This window comes from Mercenaria mercenaria, chromosome 3, assembly GCF_021730395.1.
Source record: "Mercenaria mercenaria strain notata chromosome 3, MADL_Memer_1, whole genome shotgun sequence".
NCBI lineage: Eukaryota > Metazoa > Mollusca > Bivalvia > Venerida > Veneridae > Mercenaria > Mercenaria mercenaria.
Genome location: NC_069363.1, coordinates 101,836,446 through 101,854,502, shown reverse-complemented (window position 1 = coordinate 101,854,502; position 18,057 = coordinate 101,836,446). Strand labels below are relative to the sequence as shown.

Sequence of the window (18,057 nt, the reverse complement as noted above, 5' to 3'; positions counted from 1 at the left end):
GGGGGGCCCTTTTGACCCCGGGCCACCAGATAATGTTACACCCAGAATCAACCCTAGGCCCTTTTGGTTTTGGACAAGAAGATTTTTTAAAATTTTTCCTTTCGGCTGCCAGGCAACCGAGTTCTGCATGGAATTTTAAATCTTTGAAAATTTTAAAAAGGGGCCAACCAAGGGTCTTCCCTGAAGTTTGGAAAATTCGCCCCTGTTTTCAAGAAGATTTTTTTTGAAAATGTTTTCGGGGAAAAGGGCGGAATCAAGCATCCAAAATTTACCCTGAATTTGGCTCAGGGGAGCTAAAAACAAAAACGGAAGTAGTTAGGAGCATCAATTTTTCTCCAAAGCATAATTACGCTCCATGTATTTGCCATCTAGCAAATAGTCATGCGGAATTTCACAGCAGTATGTAAATTTCAATGGAATCTCTTTATAGCAAATAAAATTTTCTAATACATATTTTAAAAAAAATTTTTGGGGAAGAGGATCAAAAATACGAGCTCCCAATAATGCACGAAGTTATGTAACAAACTACTGGTTAAACTTATTTTTTAATACAAGAAAAACCTTATAAAGTTCAGCACAGTGCATTTAACATGTAGTTCTGCCTCTTTTTTCCAAACTGAGGGATCAAAACCTAAACCGGTATTATAAATACAATATTAGACGGGATGCAATTTCATACCTGTGCATGAACATATATGTCTACTTAATTTCAAAAAGCGTGGAGTCAAAATTAATAGCAATGCAAGCTATTCACAACATATAGCAAGAGAGTTTTAGAAAAGTGATCCATTTAAAAATGACAAGCATTTTACAGTATAAGCAGGTTCAATCTTGAACTAGAAAAACGTGGCATTGTCTGGTAACTCAGAAAATAAAATCTGTAAGCAACTTGCATGTGAAAATAAGTATACTAATTCTGTTTTAAATCATCTAAAGTGCTACAAGACCACTTTAAATGCCCAAAATGTCCACTGTGCATCATAAGCTGTTATCAAATATAAGTTACAGAATCTTTGTGAATCATTAATTGCATAACAAAATGACTTTTTATCTAAATTTACTATTTCTGAGAGAAAAAAAAAGCTGAGAAAATTTCACTTATACTAAAGAGAGACGCTTTCAAATACAAAGCTGTGAAATTCCACATGTCAAAGAGAACATATAATGTGATATCTTAAGAATGCATCACAGTTACTTGACTCAGAGTCAATAATAATCCTGAAACCCTGGTACTCCCGCGCAAAGTTAGGCTGCCTTTAAAAATAATGTATATTATAGTTGCTTTATACGAACTGTGGTCTTCCTGTAATCTTGTTGAACCCTTACCGTGCTAAATTTCTATAATGAACTTGTCCATCTTTCAATTTTGACAGTACCATTAACTGTTAGAAGGGATGCTTACCAAAAAGATACTGACTGAATGGCAAACGGGGCAGATCATGATTAGCACTGGTCGCAAAGGCAGAATGGTGTCCAGCATGGTAAGGGTTAAGAATACAGGCAATTAAACAGTGTGAATTTCTCAATAAAACATTTTAAACAGAACACGTTCCTTTAATAACATAGAAATAGAATAACCCTACCCACCACCCCCATCAAATACTAACAAATGAAAACTTTTAAGACTTTCTAGTACAAAATTTTCTAAAGGCAACCTTATTATATTGCTAGTGCATCTTTAACAAGGCAAAGTGTGCCCCAATCCCTCCCTATTCTGAAAAAACCCTCCCTATCAATAACAGTAGATTCATACACAATTTTATGCCTTACTTGTTTCAATTTATTCATCAAATTTTCAGTAGTAAACCTAAAGCTGAAGTGACTTGTTTCAATGTCCTGTCCAAATAGTTCATTTCATCTGAATGTACAGTGATTTACTCACTTGACATACTTCCCCACCCTTACTTAGTAACGGCTGAGCAGAGATTCGGTAAAAAATAATGCCTCTAATATTTCTTAAACACTGTATAAGTACCATATGCAAACATTTAAACACACTTTTTTATTTTGCCTGAAGATGCACTGAACAACTTTGGCCACAAAATTCACAAGTTTACAGCACATAGAAACACAATTTTGTGCAATAAACTTACACACCAATTGCTTTTGCAAAGGAATTTGTTTTAGCTAAAAAGCAAAATATTTTGTATATTGCATCCCAGATGCAACGAAAAACAAGAAAGACATGTGCCAAAAGTGAATGCCCAAACATGAGTAAAGAGTTACTTTCAATAATCTTTGTACTGCCATAAACAAATAAACATTCCATCTATTTTACAATTAATATCACAGACACACAATTTAAAATGTGCACTAATGCACAATACACAGCCCCAATTTTAGCCAAACTGATTTTTTTATAAGAACTTAATTAATCTCCATTTTTCAACTCATTATTATTTACTGAAAAGTTTCTGAAAATAAAAATCAAACAGTCATGCACTTGTTTGTTTTTTTTTAAATCTTGAGATGGCTGGAACACTAAGACCTACAGTTTTATTTCTATGGAAACGAATGAGACAGGCAGCCAAGCTCGACTATTCGAAATATTGTCCCAGAAGCAGGAAAATATTACCCAAAAAGGTTAAATATCAAAAGAGTTTTAGTTCAGAAGGGGACATAATTTGACCAAAATGAAGGTCAGAGTTATGAGACTTGCCGCTTTCAACTAATTTTATAACCCCGAAGGCACATGTGAAGTTTCAATTCAATATCTGCATTAGTTTTGCAGATAGTAACTTGCATGTAAAACTTTAACCAGAATTTTCTAAGTACAAAAGGGGGCATAATTTGCCCAAAATACATGTCAGAGTTATGGGACTTCACCCAGTGTGGTTTGACCCAGTGAGGTTGGTAATTGATCTAGAAAAAGAAAAAAAGTCCAAAAGGGGGCATAATTTGCCCAAAATAGATGCCAAAGTTATGGGACATGACCCAGTGAGGTTGGTAATTGATCTAGAAAAAGAAAACATAAGTTTCAAATCTGTATGCCTTTTAGTAATAACTGTATGTACTTGCACGCAAAACTTTAACCAGGATTTTCTAAGTCCAAAGGGGGCATAATTTGGCCATAATGAAGGCCAGAGTTATGAGACTTGCTGCTATCAACTAGTTCTATAACCCCAAAGACACATGTGAAGTTTTAATTCAATATCTGCATTAGTTTTGGAGATAGTAACTTGCATGTAAAACTTTAACCAGAATTTTCTAAGTCCAAAAGGGGGCATAATATGTTCAAAATACATGTCAAAGTTATGGGACTTGACCCAGTGAGGTTGGTAATTCATCTAGAAAAAGAAAAAATAAGTTTCAAATCTATATGCCTTTTAGTATTAGCTGTATGCACTTGCGTGCAAAACTTTAACCAGAATTTTCTAAGTCCAAAAAGGGGCATAATTTGGTCAAAATGAAGGTCAGAGTTATGGGACTTGCTGCTATCAACTAGTTTTTTAACCCCAAAGACACATGTGAAGTTTCAATTTAACATTTGCATTAGTTTTTGAGATAGTAACTTGCATGTAAAACTTGAACCAGAATTTTCTAAGTCCAAAAGGGGGCATACTTTGCTCAAAATACATGTCAGAGTTATAGGACTTGACCTAGTGAGGTTGGTAATTGACCTAGAAAAAGAAAAAAATAAGTTTCAAAGCTATATGCCTTTAAATGATAGCTGTATGTACTTGCATGCAAAAATTTAACCAAGGTGTGATGCCGACACCAGGGTGAGTAGAATAGCTAGACTATTGATATAGTGAGGTTGGTAATTGACCTAGAAAAAGAAAAAAAAGTTTCAAAGCTAAATGACTTTAAATGATAGCTGTATGTACTTGCATGCAAAAATTTAACCAATGTGTGATGCCGACGCCAGGGTGAGTAGAATAGCTAGACTATCCTTCAAAAAGTCAAGCTAAAAATGAACACTATTCAATCACAGAAAAAAAGATAAACAATGAAAAGTCTAATACAACTTCAGTTGTAAATAAACATAGCAAAAAAAAATTGTCAAGAGATAGCATAAAATAGCAGTTTTTTTCCCACCAAGTTGGGTATGGGGCCGGGGCCTTTACAATTTGGAAAATACATTGTAAAACATCTAAATTGGGAATTGCTAAAAAAGTTGTACTTTTATTCAAATTTTAGCATTTAAGAAAAAAATGATCATAAATGCATTTAGTTAGTGTACTTCTAAGTGTTTCAAATGTTAAAAGATTTGATATCAGTCTTGTTTGGAAAAGTAAAACCAAAAAAAATATTGTTTTTTTTTTACTTTGGGATTTGGGGCAAAAAAGTTTTCATCATTTGTTTATAATTTCAAAAGTGGCTACTTATACATCGAGTGCAGGTAACTTTTAACTTACAAACATTGTTTTTTTTTTACTTTGGGATTTGGGGCAAAAAAGTTTTCATCATTTGTTTATAATTTCAAAAATGGCTACTTATACATCGAGTGCATATAACTTTTAACTTGCAAAACAAGACTGTTTATACACAAAAAACACGTTTACTCTAAGTTTACACAGACAAGTTTCCACTTTTTCTATTTCATTTTTTTCAAATATGAAACTTGGGAATAATCTTCATTTAACAAACGTGAAACCAGTATTCCACAGTTCTCATCCATGGGAGTATGAAAAGACTTGTTTTTTAAATATTATACTCAAACCTAAAACTTTATAGTATGACATTGTGTCTTCATAAAGGAAACAATGATAAGGTGTGCTTATGGATACAAAAGTCAAGAAAATAAATTTTAACTTCTTCATTTAAAATTGGTTAAGTCATACAGAACAGTAAATTATAGAATGGAATGCTCATCCATCTAAACACACGCACTTCAAATATTATTACATCCTTTGCAAAACCAATTTAATCCCTAAAAAACTCACAAAATGAAAGACAAATAGTTGTCTTTCCACTGCATAATGAGCAAATAAAAAAAATGTAAAATAAAGATCAGCACACCGTTGGCACATGCAGACAGACCATTTCTGATTTTTGCCATTTTTAAACTGTCCACAAACTGCCATTGCTTAAAATAGCACACTGAGTGTACATATGAGAAAGAAGGTTCCCTTCCCTTCAACGGTTACCAAGGTAACTATTTTTGGAATGTAGGACATTTTTACTCAAATTGTACATTTATATGAGCACCTACAGTAATCAAAATTTAATAAAGTTTATAGACAGTATTTGTCTTTCAACAATAGTATATAATAACAACGTAATAACAAATATACACAATTTCAAGGCTTCAGGATTGAACTCTTTGTATATATATATATATATATTCTCTCACTAAGAATTATATCCCTTTAAAAAAAATTGAAGTATCACTATTCATATGTTTTTCGTCCGATATTTTGGTAAAACTAAGATAGTTCTTGAAAAACTTGTAATTAGATATACATATTTCGATGTATGGAAGGCCGTACACGCCATAATGTTACAATGTAAGTCTATGGGAAAACAACTGGTGGTCTCTAACCTATAATAGAGCCAAAATGTGACTTCCGTCGGAAGCCATCATAGGTAATGTAAATGGCCACAAATCTGTTATAAATGATGTAGAAAGAAGTCTTCGTGCAAAAATAAGCATGAAATTTTATTTTTTTTTTAATTGTGGCCTCTTTTTTTAACAGGTGTGCCCATTCTTATCTGAGCTTTTGGGCCAAAAGGGATCATTTTTATCTCTGTAATGTTAGAGAACGATCAAAATTATTAGACCTTATTTCTATCTTTTACGGAATGAATCGTATTTCAGCTTCCAAGTCAAATCAAATGCAGATAACTGAAATTTTCATGAAAAAAATGCAATCTGACGACGTCAGGGACTGAGTCTGGGCATATAATTCGACAGGGGGTGACCTCAGTAAACTGTCCATATCTTTCTTAAAACTGAACATTTCTTGATGAAACTTTGTAAGACATTTGGTATTGGATCATGTTTCACAATATCACTGTAAAATTGGGAAAGGTGATACGAAACATTCATCTATAGATCAGAGAACACCAATTCAAAAAAGGACAGGGACTTACTGGGAATGAGGTAAGTGTATACCTGGGAATAATGTAACGTCTGCGCGTTCTGATTGGTCAGTCATGTAAACAAACCCAGGAAGTGAGTGATTATTTTTTTCAAAATTGATATTTTTTCACTGCATTTATAGTATTTTATTATACATTTTGACAAAATTTGCTACATTTTAAGTGTACTGAAAAAAAGTTTTATCAACGAATTTCTCCCGCCCTGTCAAAGATGTAAACAGGGGGTCATCTCATTCACACGAAAATTACTTAAATAAAGTATCACTATTCATATGTTTTTCGTCCGATATTTTGGTAGAACTAAGATAGTTCTTGAAAAACTTGTAATTAGATATACAAGTTTCGATGTATGGAAGGCCGTACACGCCATAATGTTACAATGTAAGTCTGTGGGAAAACAATTGGTGGTCTCTAACCTGCTAGGGTATAAATAGGTAGACGGATGACACCGTATTCATTCTATACCCAGCGATCGAGGATTCAATTTGTAATTTATCCCAGTACGTTGTTAAAAAAAACTATTGCTGCTGCACTATCAATTATACAATACAAGCCCTTTGACGTTCATAGACTAAAGAAGAGTTGCTGTAGTGTAACTAGTTTTCGAACTTTAGGGATAGCGCATAGAAGTTCTTCTTTTACAAGATAGTAAAATGCTGTAGACCATAGCAAATATAGGCTGAGCATCGGAAAGCTGAGGCAGAGACACATACATAATTTGGTAATCTACTGAGAAAGCAGGAGAGTTCCAGCTTACAGACGAGATTCAGTGTTACTGGCGAAGTAAGGCCAAGGCATCGAGGTTATATCTGTATTGTAGTTGAATGCTGTATAGGCGCTGAGCATCCAGCAGTCAGGGTAAACATATTGAGTTACAGTTTCAATTCAGAAGACATAGGTTTAACATCTATGCGGTAGGACTCGTATGTTGTTGAGAACGAGTCAAATGTAGTATCTCCAGCTAATAGGACTTTGTGTTGATTATCAGTATTTGAAGAATGTTAGTTGAAGATTTAAGTGATTTGCCTGATCACTGAAATATCTAGCTCATAATTTAAATCATTTAAGAATCATTGGTAAACGAATCATTTAGGTGAGGTAGCCAGAGAAAATATTTATACATTAGATATATAATCATGTTTTGTTCTTGTGTTACAGTCTTTTAGAAATCAAACTTGTCTTTTTATTAGAAATAGACTATCGCTAAAATTCAAATTTCATTATTTGCTTTGGTTGCTTTGCGTCCTGTTCTTCCAAATGATACAGATTTTGTTGAACCCGAGAATAGATAAGTTATGCCGACACTTTGTCAGTCTGATCAATATCTACATAAAAAATCTCTTAAATTTATTTATTTTATCGTTTGTATGTTTGGATTGTATTCTGTAAAGTACTTTTAAGTGTAATTCTAATATGCTTGTCTTTAAAACACGCTTACGCTAGAATGACGTCACATTTACGTGCGGTGACGTAAAAGTTTTTCTTGCGACAAAGAAAGAGCGCTTCTATATTTTATCTACTGTTTTAGATTAAAGGCATATTAGAATCGAAATTATTTATAACAAAACCGTGTTTTAACACTATTTATACACTCGTATAACCGCCCATCGTGCATAAATAGTGTTAAAACACTCTTTTGCTATAAATTGTTTCTTAAATATATGCTTGAAGAAAATGATATATAGATTTAGTATAGAAATAGGAATACAATTTATAAAAAAAGCATCAAGTGTTGTGTTAGAAGATTTGTTAAGTGTAGCCCTACACTATTTGCTAAAATAAGTGTTTTCCCGTATTATAGAATAGTTTATTAGCTGACTGGATGTAAATAGTTCACACTCTCGTTGTCACTTTCCACTTTGTTCTCCTCCATCAGCGATGTTTGCAACTCCGTGTCGATATCAAAATTGGAATGATCTGTATTTAGTACAGACTCTTCTCTGTTCTTCAATGTAAGCATTAGTTCTTTATTCCCTTCTACAGGTGTAACATTTTCATTTGAATGTTTATCGATTGTGATATCTTCTGTTTTCTCCAATATTATCATAGTATTGACGTCTAGTTGTTCGTTGATATAAATAGCTCTCAACACGTTACTTTTGGAGTTTTCTATCTTGTCAAATGTATTTATATTGCTGTCGTCTTTGTCTAATATCGTTTCTGCCTCTGTTATGTCAGTTTTGTATCTTCTATCAGAATTGCTTGCTTTCAAATTAAAAGCTTGAAATTCACTATTCTGATAACTTGCGTTCGTTATAGATACTGGAATTTCATAGCTATGCCTGATTTGTTTCCCGTAGGCTTTAAAACCAAACACTTTAGTGGATATTATGTCTGTATCGGAGGCAGCTTTGCAATATATTTTATATTGGTTTGCACCGTCTTTGGAAATGTCATTCTCAGTAATGTTTGTACCAGATATTGGAACTTCATAGCTATGCCTGATCTGTTTCCCATCAGCTTTAGCAGCAAACACTATAGTGGATGCTATGGCTGTATCTGAGGCAGCTTTGCAATATATTTTATATTGATTTGCATCGTGTTTTGGACCTTCACCATTCTGAGTAATGTTTGCACCAGATATTGGAACTTCATAGCTATTTCTGATCCGCTTCTCATCGGTTTTAGAACCAAACACTTTAGTGAATGGTAAGTCAGGAATTTCGTAATATTTTCTTGATTGGTCTGAATTCGCTCGAGTAAAATCTGTTTTATTAAATCCATTTGAGCTTGGAACTGGAATTTCGTCAACAACTTTAGTTTTTATATGAGTAAGGTCGATATCATTACCATCATTTCTACAATTATAACTGGATAACGCAAGATTTCTGTCCCCGGGCGTTATACATGTTCTTTTTCCACCAACATCGTAATGTCCAATTATGTTTCTGTTATTTCCAGAATCCTGTGTAGAACGCACAACAGGAGGTGCACCAACTTCCATGTATAAATGACTGCTGCTAGTACGGCGCTCCTCTGTTCTTTCTGAAATATATTGAAAATAGCAGATATTTTAATTGGCAGTCTAGACTTAAAATTGATCAAAAGGCTACTTTACGACTATTGTAGTCATTGGCATCATTCAGAATTGTTATCCTGTCGTCTTCAGCGAGATCTTTTTCTACGGTTTACTAGACGTTGTGTTCGTGCTGTCGTCAATGTATGTCTGTTTGTATGTTTATCTGCATGTTATGAATACTTTTATGCATACACTGCTATAATGTTCTTTGCTTTTCCGTTGATATATCTTTATTGTGTTAGTAACCGCAGTCTGTTCATATTTACACATTCTGCCTGGAGACAAAATGATTAATTAGAACCTAACGTACCTAGCAGCTGTATAACAAGAGCTGTCTGCTAACAGCGCGCTGGACTATCCGAAGAATTGATGGAAGTATGGGGACAAAATATTACCAGAGATTTTCAGACAAAAAAAATAACAGATAAAACAATGTACATGTATTTGCGGATTTGGATAAGTCTTGCACTATATGGCAACGTGTGACCATGATGGTAAGCAAGTGTCCAAAGTTTCATAGCCGTATATCAAACAGTTTAGACAAAATATGGAATGGTACGCGAAACTTAACTAATTTCTATGTCAAAAAAGGGCCAAAACTGAGCTAAAGTCCTTGTCCTAGTTATGTAGTCTTGCTTACATAATTTATTGAGCTGACTGCGATTGTAAACAAGTGTACAAAGTTTCAAAGCCATATGACGAACAGATTAGGCAAAATATGGACTGGTATGAAAAATTTAACTGAATTCTAAGTCCAAAAAGGACCATAATTCAGCCAAAATAATTTATAGAGTTATGTAATCTTGCCTACAGATGGAAATCATGACGATAAACAAGTGTTCAAAGTTTCAAAGCCAGATGTCAAATACTTTAGACAAAACGTGGACTTGTACGATAACTGAACCAATTTCCAAGTCCAAAAAACGGCCATAATTCAGCCAAAATAGTTGACAGAGTTATTTACTCTTGCCTACAGATGGAAACCATGATGATAAATAAGTGTTCAAAGTTTCAAAGCCAGATGTCAAATACTTTAGACAAAGCGTGGACTTGTACGATAACTGAACCAATTTCCAAGTCCAAAAAACGGCCATAATTCAGCCAAAATAGTTGACAGAGTTATTTACTCTTGCCTACAGATGGAAACCATGATGATAAATAAGTGTTCAAAGTTTCAAAGCCACATGTACAATAGTTTTGAGAAAACCTGACTTGTACGAAAATTGTACCAATGTCCAAGTCAAAAAGGGGCCATAATTCAGCCAAAATAGTTGACAGAGTTATGTACTCTTGCCTACAGATAAACAAGTGATAAAAGTTTCAAAGTCATACCGATATGTCAAACACTTTAGACAAAATATAAACTGGTACCAAAAACTTAACAAAGATTTGTAAGTTAAAAGAGGCCATAATTTAGCCTTGCATGATGGAGTTATGTACTCTTGCCTAAAACTGGACATGGTGAGGGTAAACAAGTGTTGAAAGTTTCAAAGCTTTATCTCAAAAGACTTTGTCAAAATATGGACTGGTACGAAAAACTTAACCAAGGTGTGACACCGACGCCAACACCGACACCGATGCCGACACCAACACCGACGCAGTTGTGAGTAGGGTAGCTCTACTTATTCTTCGAATAGTCGAGCAAAAAATAGAATGTGTTAAACATATGCAGGATTTCTATATTGAGTTTTAAGTCTTTCATTTGTTTTAAATCGGGCAGACTAAGATGCAAGATTTGCTTACCAATTATTTCCGAAATCTCTGCATAAATTGGCGCTGCGTTTTCCTCTCTGGTAGACATGTCAAGGTTTCCATAACGCTTGCTTCTCTGGACTATTCTGAAATCAATTAAAATACTTTTTGCACATTTATATGTTGCCTATACCACTGGTGAACTTGTCACTTATTGTTAATTTAAAACATATATTTTCCTGTATTTAAATATGTATATACCTCAGATGTTTTACAAGTTATAATTAATTGACGTCATTTTGATAGTTTATTAACATAACTTATTTGTGTTTTTGAAGACGAATGGCAAATAGATCTATCTGACATATACCTTCTAATCAGCCAGACCACAAGAATAAGTATAAATGATATTGCTATTCCAATCAAACAGCCTGTAAACCCGACTACAAAAAAATCAGACTGTATTTTGGTTGTTGTTGTCGTCGTCGTCACATCGACGCAGTTATAGCTCATCTGACTTCTTTCAGGCTCTATTGCTGGAATTACAAACAAATCTGTATGACATGTGTTTTCATTCAATACTTTTTCTATTTTTTTAATAAGTGACAGGAAGATGCCATGCTATTTTAAAACGTTTTCATGCTCTGTTATGACAACTAAACTGTGAAAATCAAATATTGCAGCTAATATTACTTTAGATTTAAAAGTTGACATTAACCAATATATGTCTGAAGAGCAAAAGAACAGTGGAATAAAGTCATCATCACTTTGTCTTCAATATAAGATTATCATATTGATTGACTGAAGCGTCTGGTCAGCTCTGATAATAAAATACTTGTGTGTTTGGTAGTTTTGTTGAAAGTCTATATGACCTGATGGGCATCTGATATAAGCATAACATATCAAACAACATGATATATTTAAGAAATAATAAGTTCCCAAGTGTGGTTTATCGTAGAATAACCCGTGTTTTGAGTTCTTATGCGTAAGAATATATCACGAAGAACGAAAATCGAAAATCGGGTTATATTATGATAAATCACACTTTGGAACTTGTTATTTCGATTCTAACACGACATACTAGTATCAACAGGGTTGGAAAAAATGATAACTACTTTTTACGATCGTGCTACGCACCTGGACCGGATGACGACATTGCACGAGAGAGTGGTTTATTGCAGAAGAACCCGAGATAAATTTTGCTCTACGTGTATGGGGGTTGTTCGCTGGTCGTGTTAGAATTATGGTTAACATTGACGAGAAGGATGAGAAATCTTCTTAAGGCAGTGAACCCGAAATCACAATTGGCGAACTACACACACTCTCCACACACACACACACACACACACACACACACACACACACACACACAGAGAATAATGACTTGTATTATGAAAAATGAGTTCCAGTGAAAGAACTGAATATAGATCTACAAACGTTTGTGTTACTTTTATTGCAGAAGTCCCCTTCAAACCCTGCTGCACATCCCCACGAACACTTTCCTGACTCAATGTCACAAACGCTTTCCATACAAAATTTGGCGCAGTTGAATTCGCATGTGTCGCCATAGTAACCAGGAATACATCCATCGCTACAATGTCCCGAACTTCGATCGCAAGACCTATTGGAACACTTGGTGCTGCAAATCAGTGTACACTTGTCACCATACCAGCCAGGCAAACATTCATCGTCACAGTTCCCCGTCTGGTAATCACATGACGTATTTGCACAGGTGTAACTGCATGCGTTCTTACACGTGTAACCGTACCAACCAGTAACACATCCATTGTCACAGTGTCCAGAATGCTGACTGCAAGTACTATTTCTGCACGTGTTGCTGCAAGTTTCTTCGCACGTGTCACCATACAAACCTGATACACAACCATAGCTACAGTTTCCAGATATTTTATCGCAGCGATTTTTATTTCTGCTAGAATCAAAACAGCCACTTTTACATTTCTGGTCGCAAGTTTGTCCATGATAACCATCAGTGCAAGAATTGTTACAATCACCAGTTTCTATACTGCATTTTATTGTGTTATTATGGTCAGGTAGGCAATGTCCACATTTCTTGTCACAAAGACGGCCAAAGTAACCGTCAACACAGCCGTTTTCACAATACCCCGTTTGCATATCACATTTCACCACACTTGTTTCGTTTTGTAAACAATGTCCGCATTTTTTGTCACAACTGGTGTCGTAATAACCATTAAGGCATCCATTTTGACATGCCCCGGTGTCTATGTCACATTTCAACACGCCTTGATTATCTGGCTTACAATGGCCGCATCTTTTATCACAATGGTTGTGACTACCATACAGGCCGTTTGTGCATTTTAAACAATGACCTGTATCCTGAGAACACGCTAGACATATATTCTTTTTCGGACAGTCTGTATTACACGTTCTTCCATGTTTCCCAGCAATACAACCAGCCAAACATGCTCCGTTTTCACCACACCAGTCAAACTCTCCCATAGCCAGTTGTATATGCTTGAAATGACCGGAGGTTTGCCGGTTGAATCGTAAGCAATTCTTGCTACATTCCACTTGACAGGTTCTTCCCGCCCAGCCGTCAATACAGGATGAACATCATTTTCTGAAAAACTTTTCGGGACAATTACGGGCAGATCTCGACGGGTGGGCCCCGAAAAACCCACTGTAATTTAGGCATTGCCCTTTGTTAACCAGAAACACCGGGTCGGCACAAGGCTTGCAACCATCGTAACTATATTCGTTTCCGACACCTAAGCCTAGTGAAAAGGAAGTAATTGAGCCGCCCCATGAAAAAAACCAATGTTTTGGGGTTGGCCGAACTTTAAATTTCCTTTTAAATTTGGAAATTTAGAGAAACGCAGCGAACAGAGGATCCTGCCCCAGACGTGGGTTTCTAGGTGGTTGGATCTTCTGGTCGCAAACGCATACTTGGGTTTTTCTTAGCGGGGTCATGTTATTTGAAAATATGGAGACACTATTTTTGGGGCCCCTAGACAATGTAAAATTGAATCTATCGTAAATTTTAGAAATTATTTTCTCTAAATATCTTAAAAATGCCAAACCAATTTGCCGCGCAATAAAAGAATTCCTGCGTTCACGACCAGTACACCACGAAGTTACGTAATTAACGAACTTTTAAATTACTAAATAAGGAATTATTGGGTACCCCGTAAAAACCCTTTTTTAAAATTTTGAAAAAAAAAATAGAAAAAAAAAAAATTTTAAGGTTTCCATAAAATAAAAAATGCGAATAATTTTAAAACCCTTTCAAAAAGTATAGCACTTTCTTTAATATCTAAAAAAAACATTTTTATTTTTGTTGTTGTCGTACGACTGAAGGTCATGCCTTAAAGAATGTAAAATAAAATTTTAACTTTAAGAAAACATTTTGTCAATAATGCTAGCTCCCCTTTCTTCTTTGAATTTTATATCTGATAAAAAAAATAGTTTTTTTTAAGAAGGGGAAAATGTGCAGCAAAAAAAAAAAAAAATTTAAAAAAAAGTGAATAACATTTCATATTTCCTGACTTTTTGTCCCAAAATTAGGCAAACATACTGTTGTTCAAAATCTCTAAAAAATAAATTAATAATTAAAAACGGTTTCCAAATGAAGGGGAAATTTGTAGCAAAAATATCCCAAAAAGTAGTATACATGCTTCATTTTTTCAGTGCAAAAGGGTGATAATTAATGTTCAAAAGTCCATCCATTGATATACCATCTGCATCATTTCCGTAAAAAAAGATTCAAATTTAATTGTATTGGGGAGGAAGGGGAAATCTAACGTGAAAATGAAAAAACTTTGGCTTTTATAAAAAACAAAGTAGAATTTAAACTTAGCTGATGACTACTTTAAAAAAAATTTTTTTGTTATTTTACAAGTTTTATTTCTAGACTATTTTTATAGAAACTCAATGAACTGAAAAAGCGGTCCATTGTCTGACTACAAAACCAGGGTCGTGAGTTTGAGCCCCCGTCGCCCCAACAAAAATTTACTAATATTTGAGTTTTTGTATAGGTGCTTTACACCTGAATAAGGACATAGCGTGGCGCCCCGAATGCCATTTTTATGGGGTTTTTTATTTTTTATCTTAAGGATTGCTTTGTGGGAAAAGTGTTTGAAGGTTGGGGAATTTTTTTTTCCCCATACAGCTAATTTTTTAAAAGATAAATGAATAAATTTCCCCAGAGCGGGTTTTCATGGGCGTGGGACCCTTTTAATGTAACCGAAAACCCCACCTTCATCGCAAAGTGCTGCATTTTTTAGTGTCGGTGTTCCCACATTTTAAGTTTTGTCCCGGGGGGAAGTGTGGGCAACCTTCCCGGTTGCCTGCAGGAAAGCACATCTGATTATGCTCCTTAGTTTCTATCTTTTTACGATGGCCTCTCGGGTGTTAAAATGGTTTCTCTATGGTTTGACCTAGTGGCCTAGTTTTTTAACTGGGGTAATTCTTTTTATTTTGAACTAGATTTCAAAAGGGTAAAAAAATCTGACAAACTTTTTAAAAATAAAAGCAAAATGTACGTCTGGGGTTTGTGAAAAGGGTTTTTTTTTCTTGGCCCTAGGACTTTTTTTTTTTTTTTAACCTAGATTTCAAAAGAAAAACTATGATCGTTTCAACCACGCCAAAAGATTTTTATGGGCAAAAATTCGTACTAAAATTTTTTAAAGCATGGTAAAAAACCGGGGGGGGGGGGCCAGGTTTTTCAATTTTTTTTTTTCTAGTAAAAATTTTTGGGGGAAGGGGCCACCGAGAATATTACACAAAAAAATAAAAATTGGACAGTGATTCGACAGTTAAAATTTCAGACAAAACATTCAATTTTGAATAAAACCACTCCTCTGAGGCCCTTTTTGTCCTCGATAAAAAAAAACAAGAGCCCCCTACTGCCCGACGCTTTTTGTGGTCCTTAGCTCGCCATTTTCTGTTGTCTGCCCTTTCCCCTTTTTGCACCCCCAGTTTAAATGCATAGGCCGAAGGTTTCTTTTTATCGCGGATGTTTTCATGACAAGTCATTGGCACCCAAACTTTGTGTACTGCCCCCAAATTGGGCGAGTTAACGCCCTAGATAAATGTCTTCCCTTTCTATAAAACAGGTTTTTATCCCCTTCTTCACTTGCAGTTTTTAGTTAAGGGCGCGGAGGGAGGGATACATCGAACAAAGGAAGGGATTGATAAAACAAGGGGTCATGATGACCCTAGATCGCTCACCGAGTAATATGAGTCATGTTTTAAAACAAAAATGAGTTAAAAAATTTAAAAAGTCAGTGGTCACTCATGGTCAAGAAATTGGTATATTTGATGTGCAAAACTGTGTATTTCCAAAATTTTGGGCTGTATCTTAAAAAAAAAAAAAAGTAGGGCAGCGGGCAAAGGGCAAGTAAATGACACTATTATTTGGATCGTTTGGAATAGGTCAGATAATCATTTTAAATATTTTTTAATAAATCTAATTAACTAAATGCCCCCCCCGGGGGGACTCATTAAATCCCAAGGGGATAAATTTTAAAAAATTCTGGGAGAGAATATAGGGAATGCTCTACCAAAAAAACAAAAACCTAGGCATGTGGTTTTGACAAGAAGTTTTTTTTAAATTTTTTTCCACATCAATTTATAAATACTTGGGACCCCCAGGGGAGGGCCCTTTTTACCCCCGGGGTACATTTTGAACAAACTTTGGGGGAGAACCATAAGACAATGCCAAACCAAATTCAAAGGCTTAAGCTTGTGGTTCAGACAAAAAGATTTTTAAAAATTTTTTCCAATATAGGCTTGTAAAACCCGGGGCCCCCGGGGGGCCCCCTATTTGACCCCAGGAGGATAAATTTTAACAATCTTGTAGAGGGCCCCTAGTGGGCACATACCCAAAAATAAAGCCCCGGCCTTGGGTTTTTTCAAGAAGATTCAAGTTTTCCCTAAAAGTTATATACACCGGGGACCGTGGGGGGGGCCCTTTTTGACCCTAGGGCCCAGATTGTACACACCCGATATCAAACCCCAGGCCTGTGGGTTTTGGACAAGAAGATTTTTAAATTTTTCCTTTCGGTGCCTGGCAACCAGAGTTCTGCATGGAATTCAAATCTTTGAATAATTTTTTAAAAGGGGCCACCAAAATCTTCTGTGAAGTTGGATAATTCTGCCCATGGTTTTCAAGAAATTTTTTTTTTGAAAAATGTTGCGGACACCGATGACATCGAAGGAAAATCTCACCCTGGCATTTGGCTCAGGTGAGCTAAAAAACAAAAACGAGAATGTAGTTAGGAGCATCATTTATTCTCCAAAGCATAATTACGCTCCATGTATTTGCCATCTAGCAAAATGTCATGTGGAATTTCACAGCAGTATAAATTCAAGGAATTTTTTTCAAATAAATTTTTAAAACAAATTTTTATAAAATTTTTTTTAAAGAGGATAAAAATGGGTAGCCCCCAATAATCCGAAGTTGCTGCAACTGAAAATAGGGGTTAAACTTATTTTCAATACAAAAAAAAAAACCTTATAAGTTTCCCCAGTGCATTTAAAAGGGGGTTTTCCCTCTTTTTTCCAAATGAGGGATCAAAACCTAAACCGGGGATTATAAAAAACATATTGACGGGGGCAATTTTATACTGGCATGAACATATTGTTACTTAATTAAAAAAACGTGGATCAAAATTAATGCAAAGCAAGCTATTTACAAATATTAGAAGAGAGTTTTTTTGAAAAAATGACCATTTTAAAAAAGACAAGATTTTTAAATATATGCAGGGTTTAATCTTAACTAGAAAAACGTTGGGGATTGTTGGTAACTCAGAAAAAAAAAATTGTAAGCAAATTGCATGTGAAAATAATATACTAATTCTGGTTTTAAATCCTTCAAAGTTGTGCCCATTTAAATACAGAATCTTTGTGAATCATTAATTAAACAAAATGACTTTTTATCTAAATTTACTATTTCTGAGAGAAAAAAAAAGCTGAGAAAATTTCACTTATACTAAAGAGAGACACTTTCAAATACAAAGCTGTGAAATTCCACATGTCAAAGAGAACATATAATGTGATATCTTAAGAATGCATCACAGTTACTTGACTCAGAGTCAATAATAATCCTGAAACCCTGGTACTCCCGCGCAAAGTTAGGCTGCCTTTAAAAATAATGTATATTATAGTTGCTTTATACAAACTGTGGTCTTCCTGTAATCTTGTTGAACCCTTACCGTGCTAAATTTCTATAATGAACTTGTCCATCTTTCAATTTTGACAGTACCATTTACTGTTAGAAGGGATGCTTACCAAAAAGATACTGACTGAATGGCAAACGGGGC

The 18,057-nt window shown here is 34.9% G+C and overlaps 1 protein-coding gene across 1 annotated transcript; it reads right to left on the bottom strand.

Moving 5' to 3' along the window:
• Nucleotides 1-7,198: 7,198 nt before the first annotated feature.
• On the bottom strand, nucleotides 7,199-13,322 carry LOC123523304 (uncharacterized). Its single transcript, XM_053539513.1, has 4 exons — nucleotides 12,205-13,322; nucleotides 11,127-11,292; nucleotides 10,808-10,902; nucleotides 7,199-9,030 (listed from the first exon to the last, which is right to left on the bottom strand). Exons 1-4 carry the CDS (start codon nucleotides 13,232-13,234, stop codon nucleotides 7,856-7,858), a joined length of 2,466 nt encoding a protein of 821 aa, XP_053395488.1. The 5' UTR covers nucleotides 13,235-13,322; the 3' UTR covers nucleotides 7,199-7,855.
• Between the last annotated feature and the right edge of the window lie 4,735 nt (nucleotides 13,323-18,057).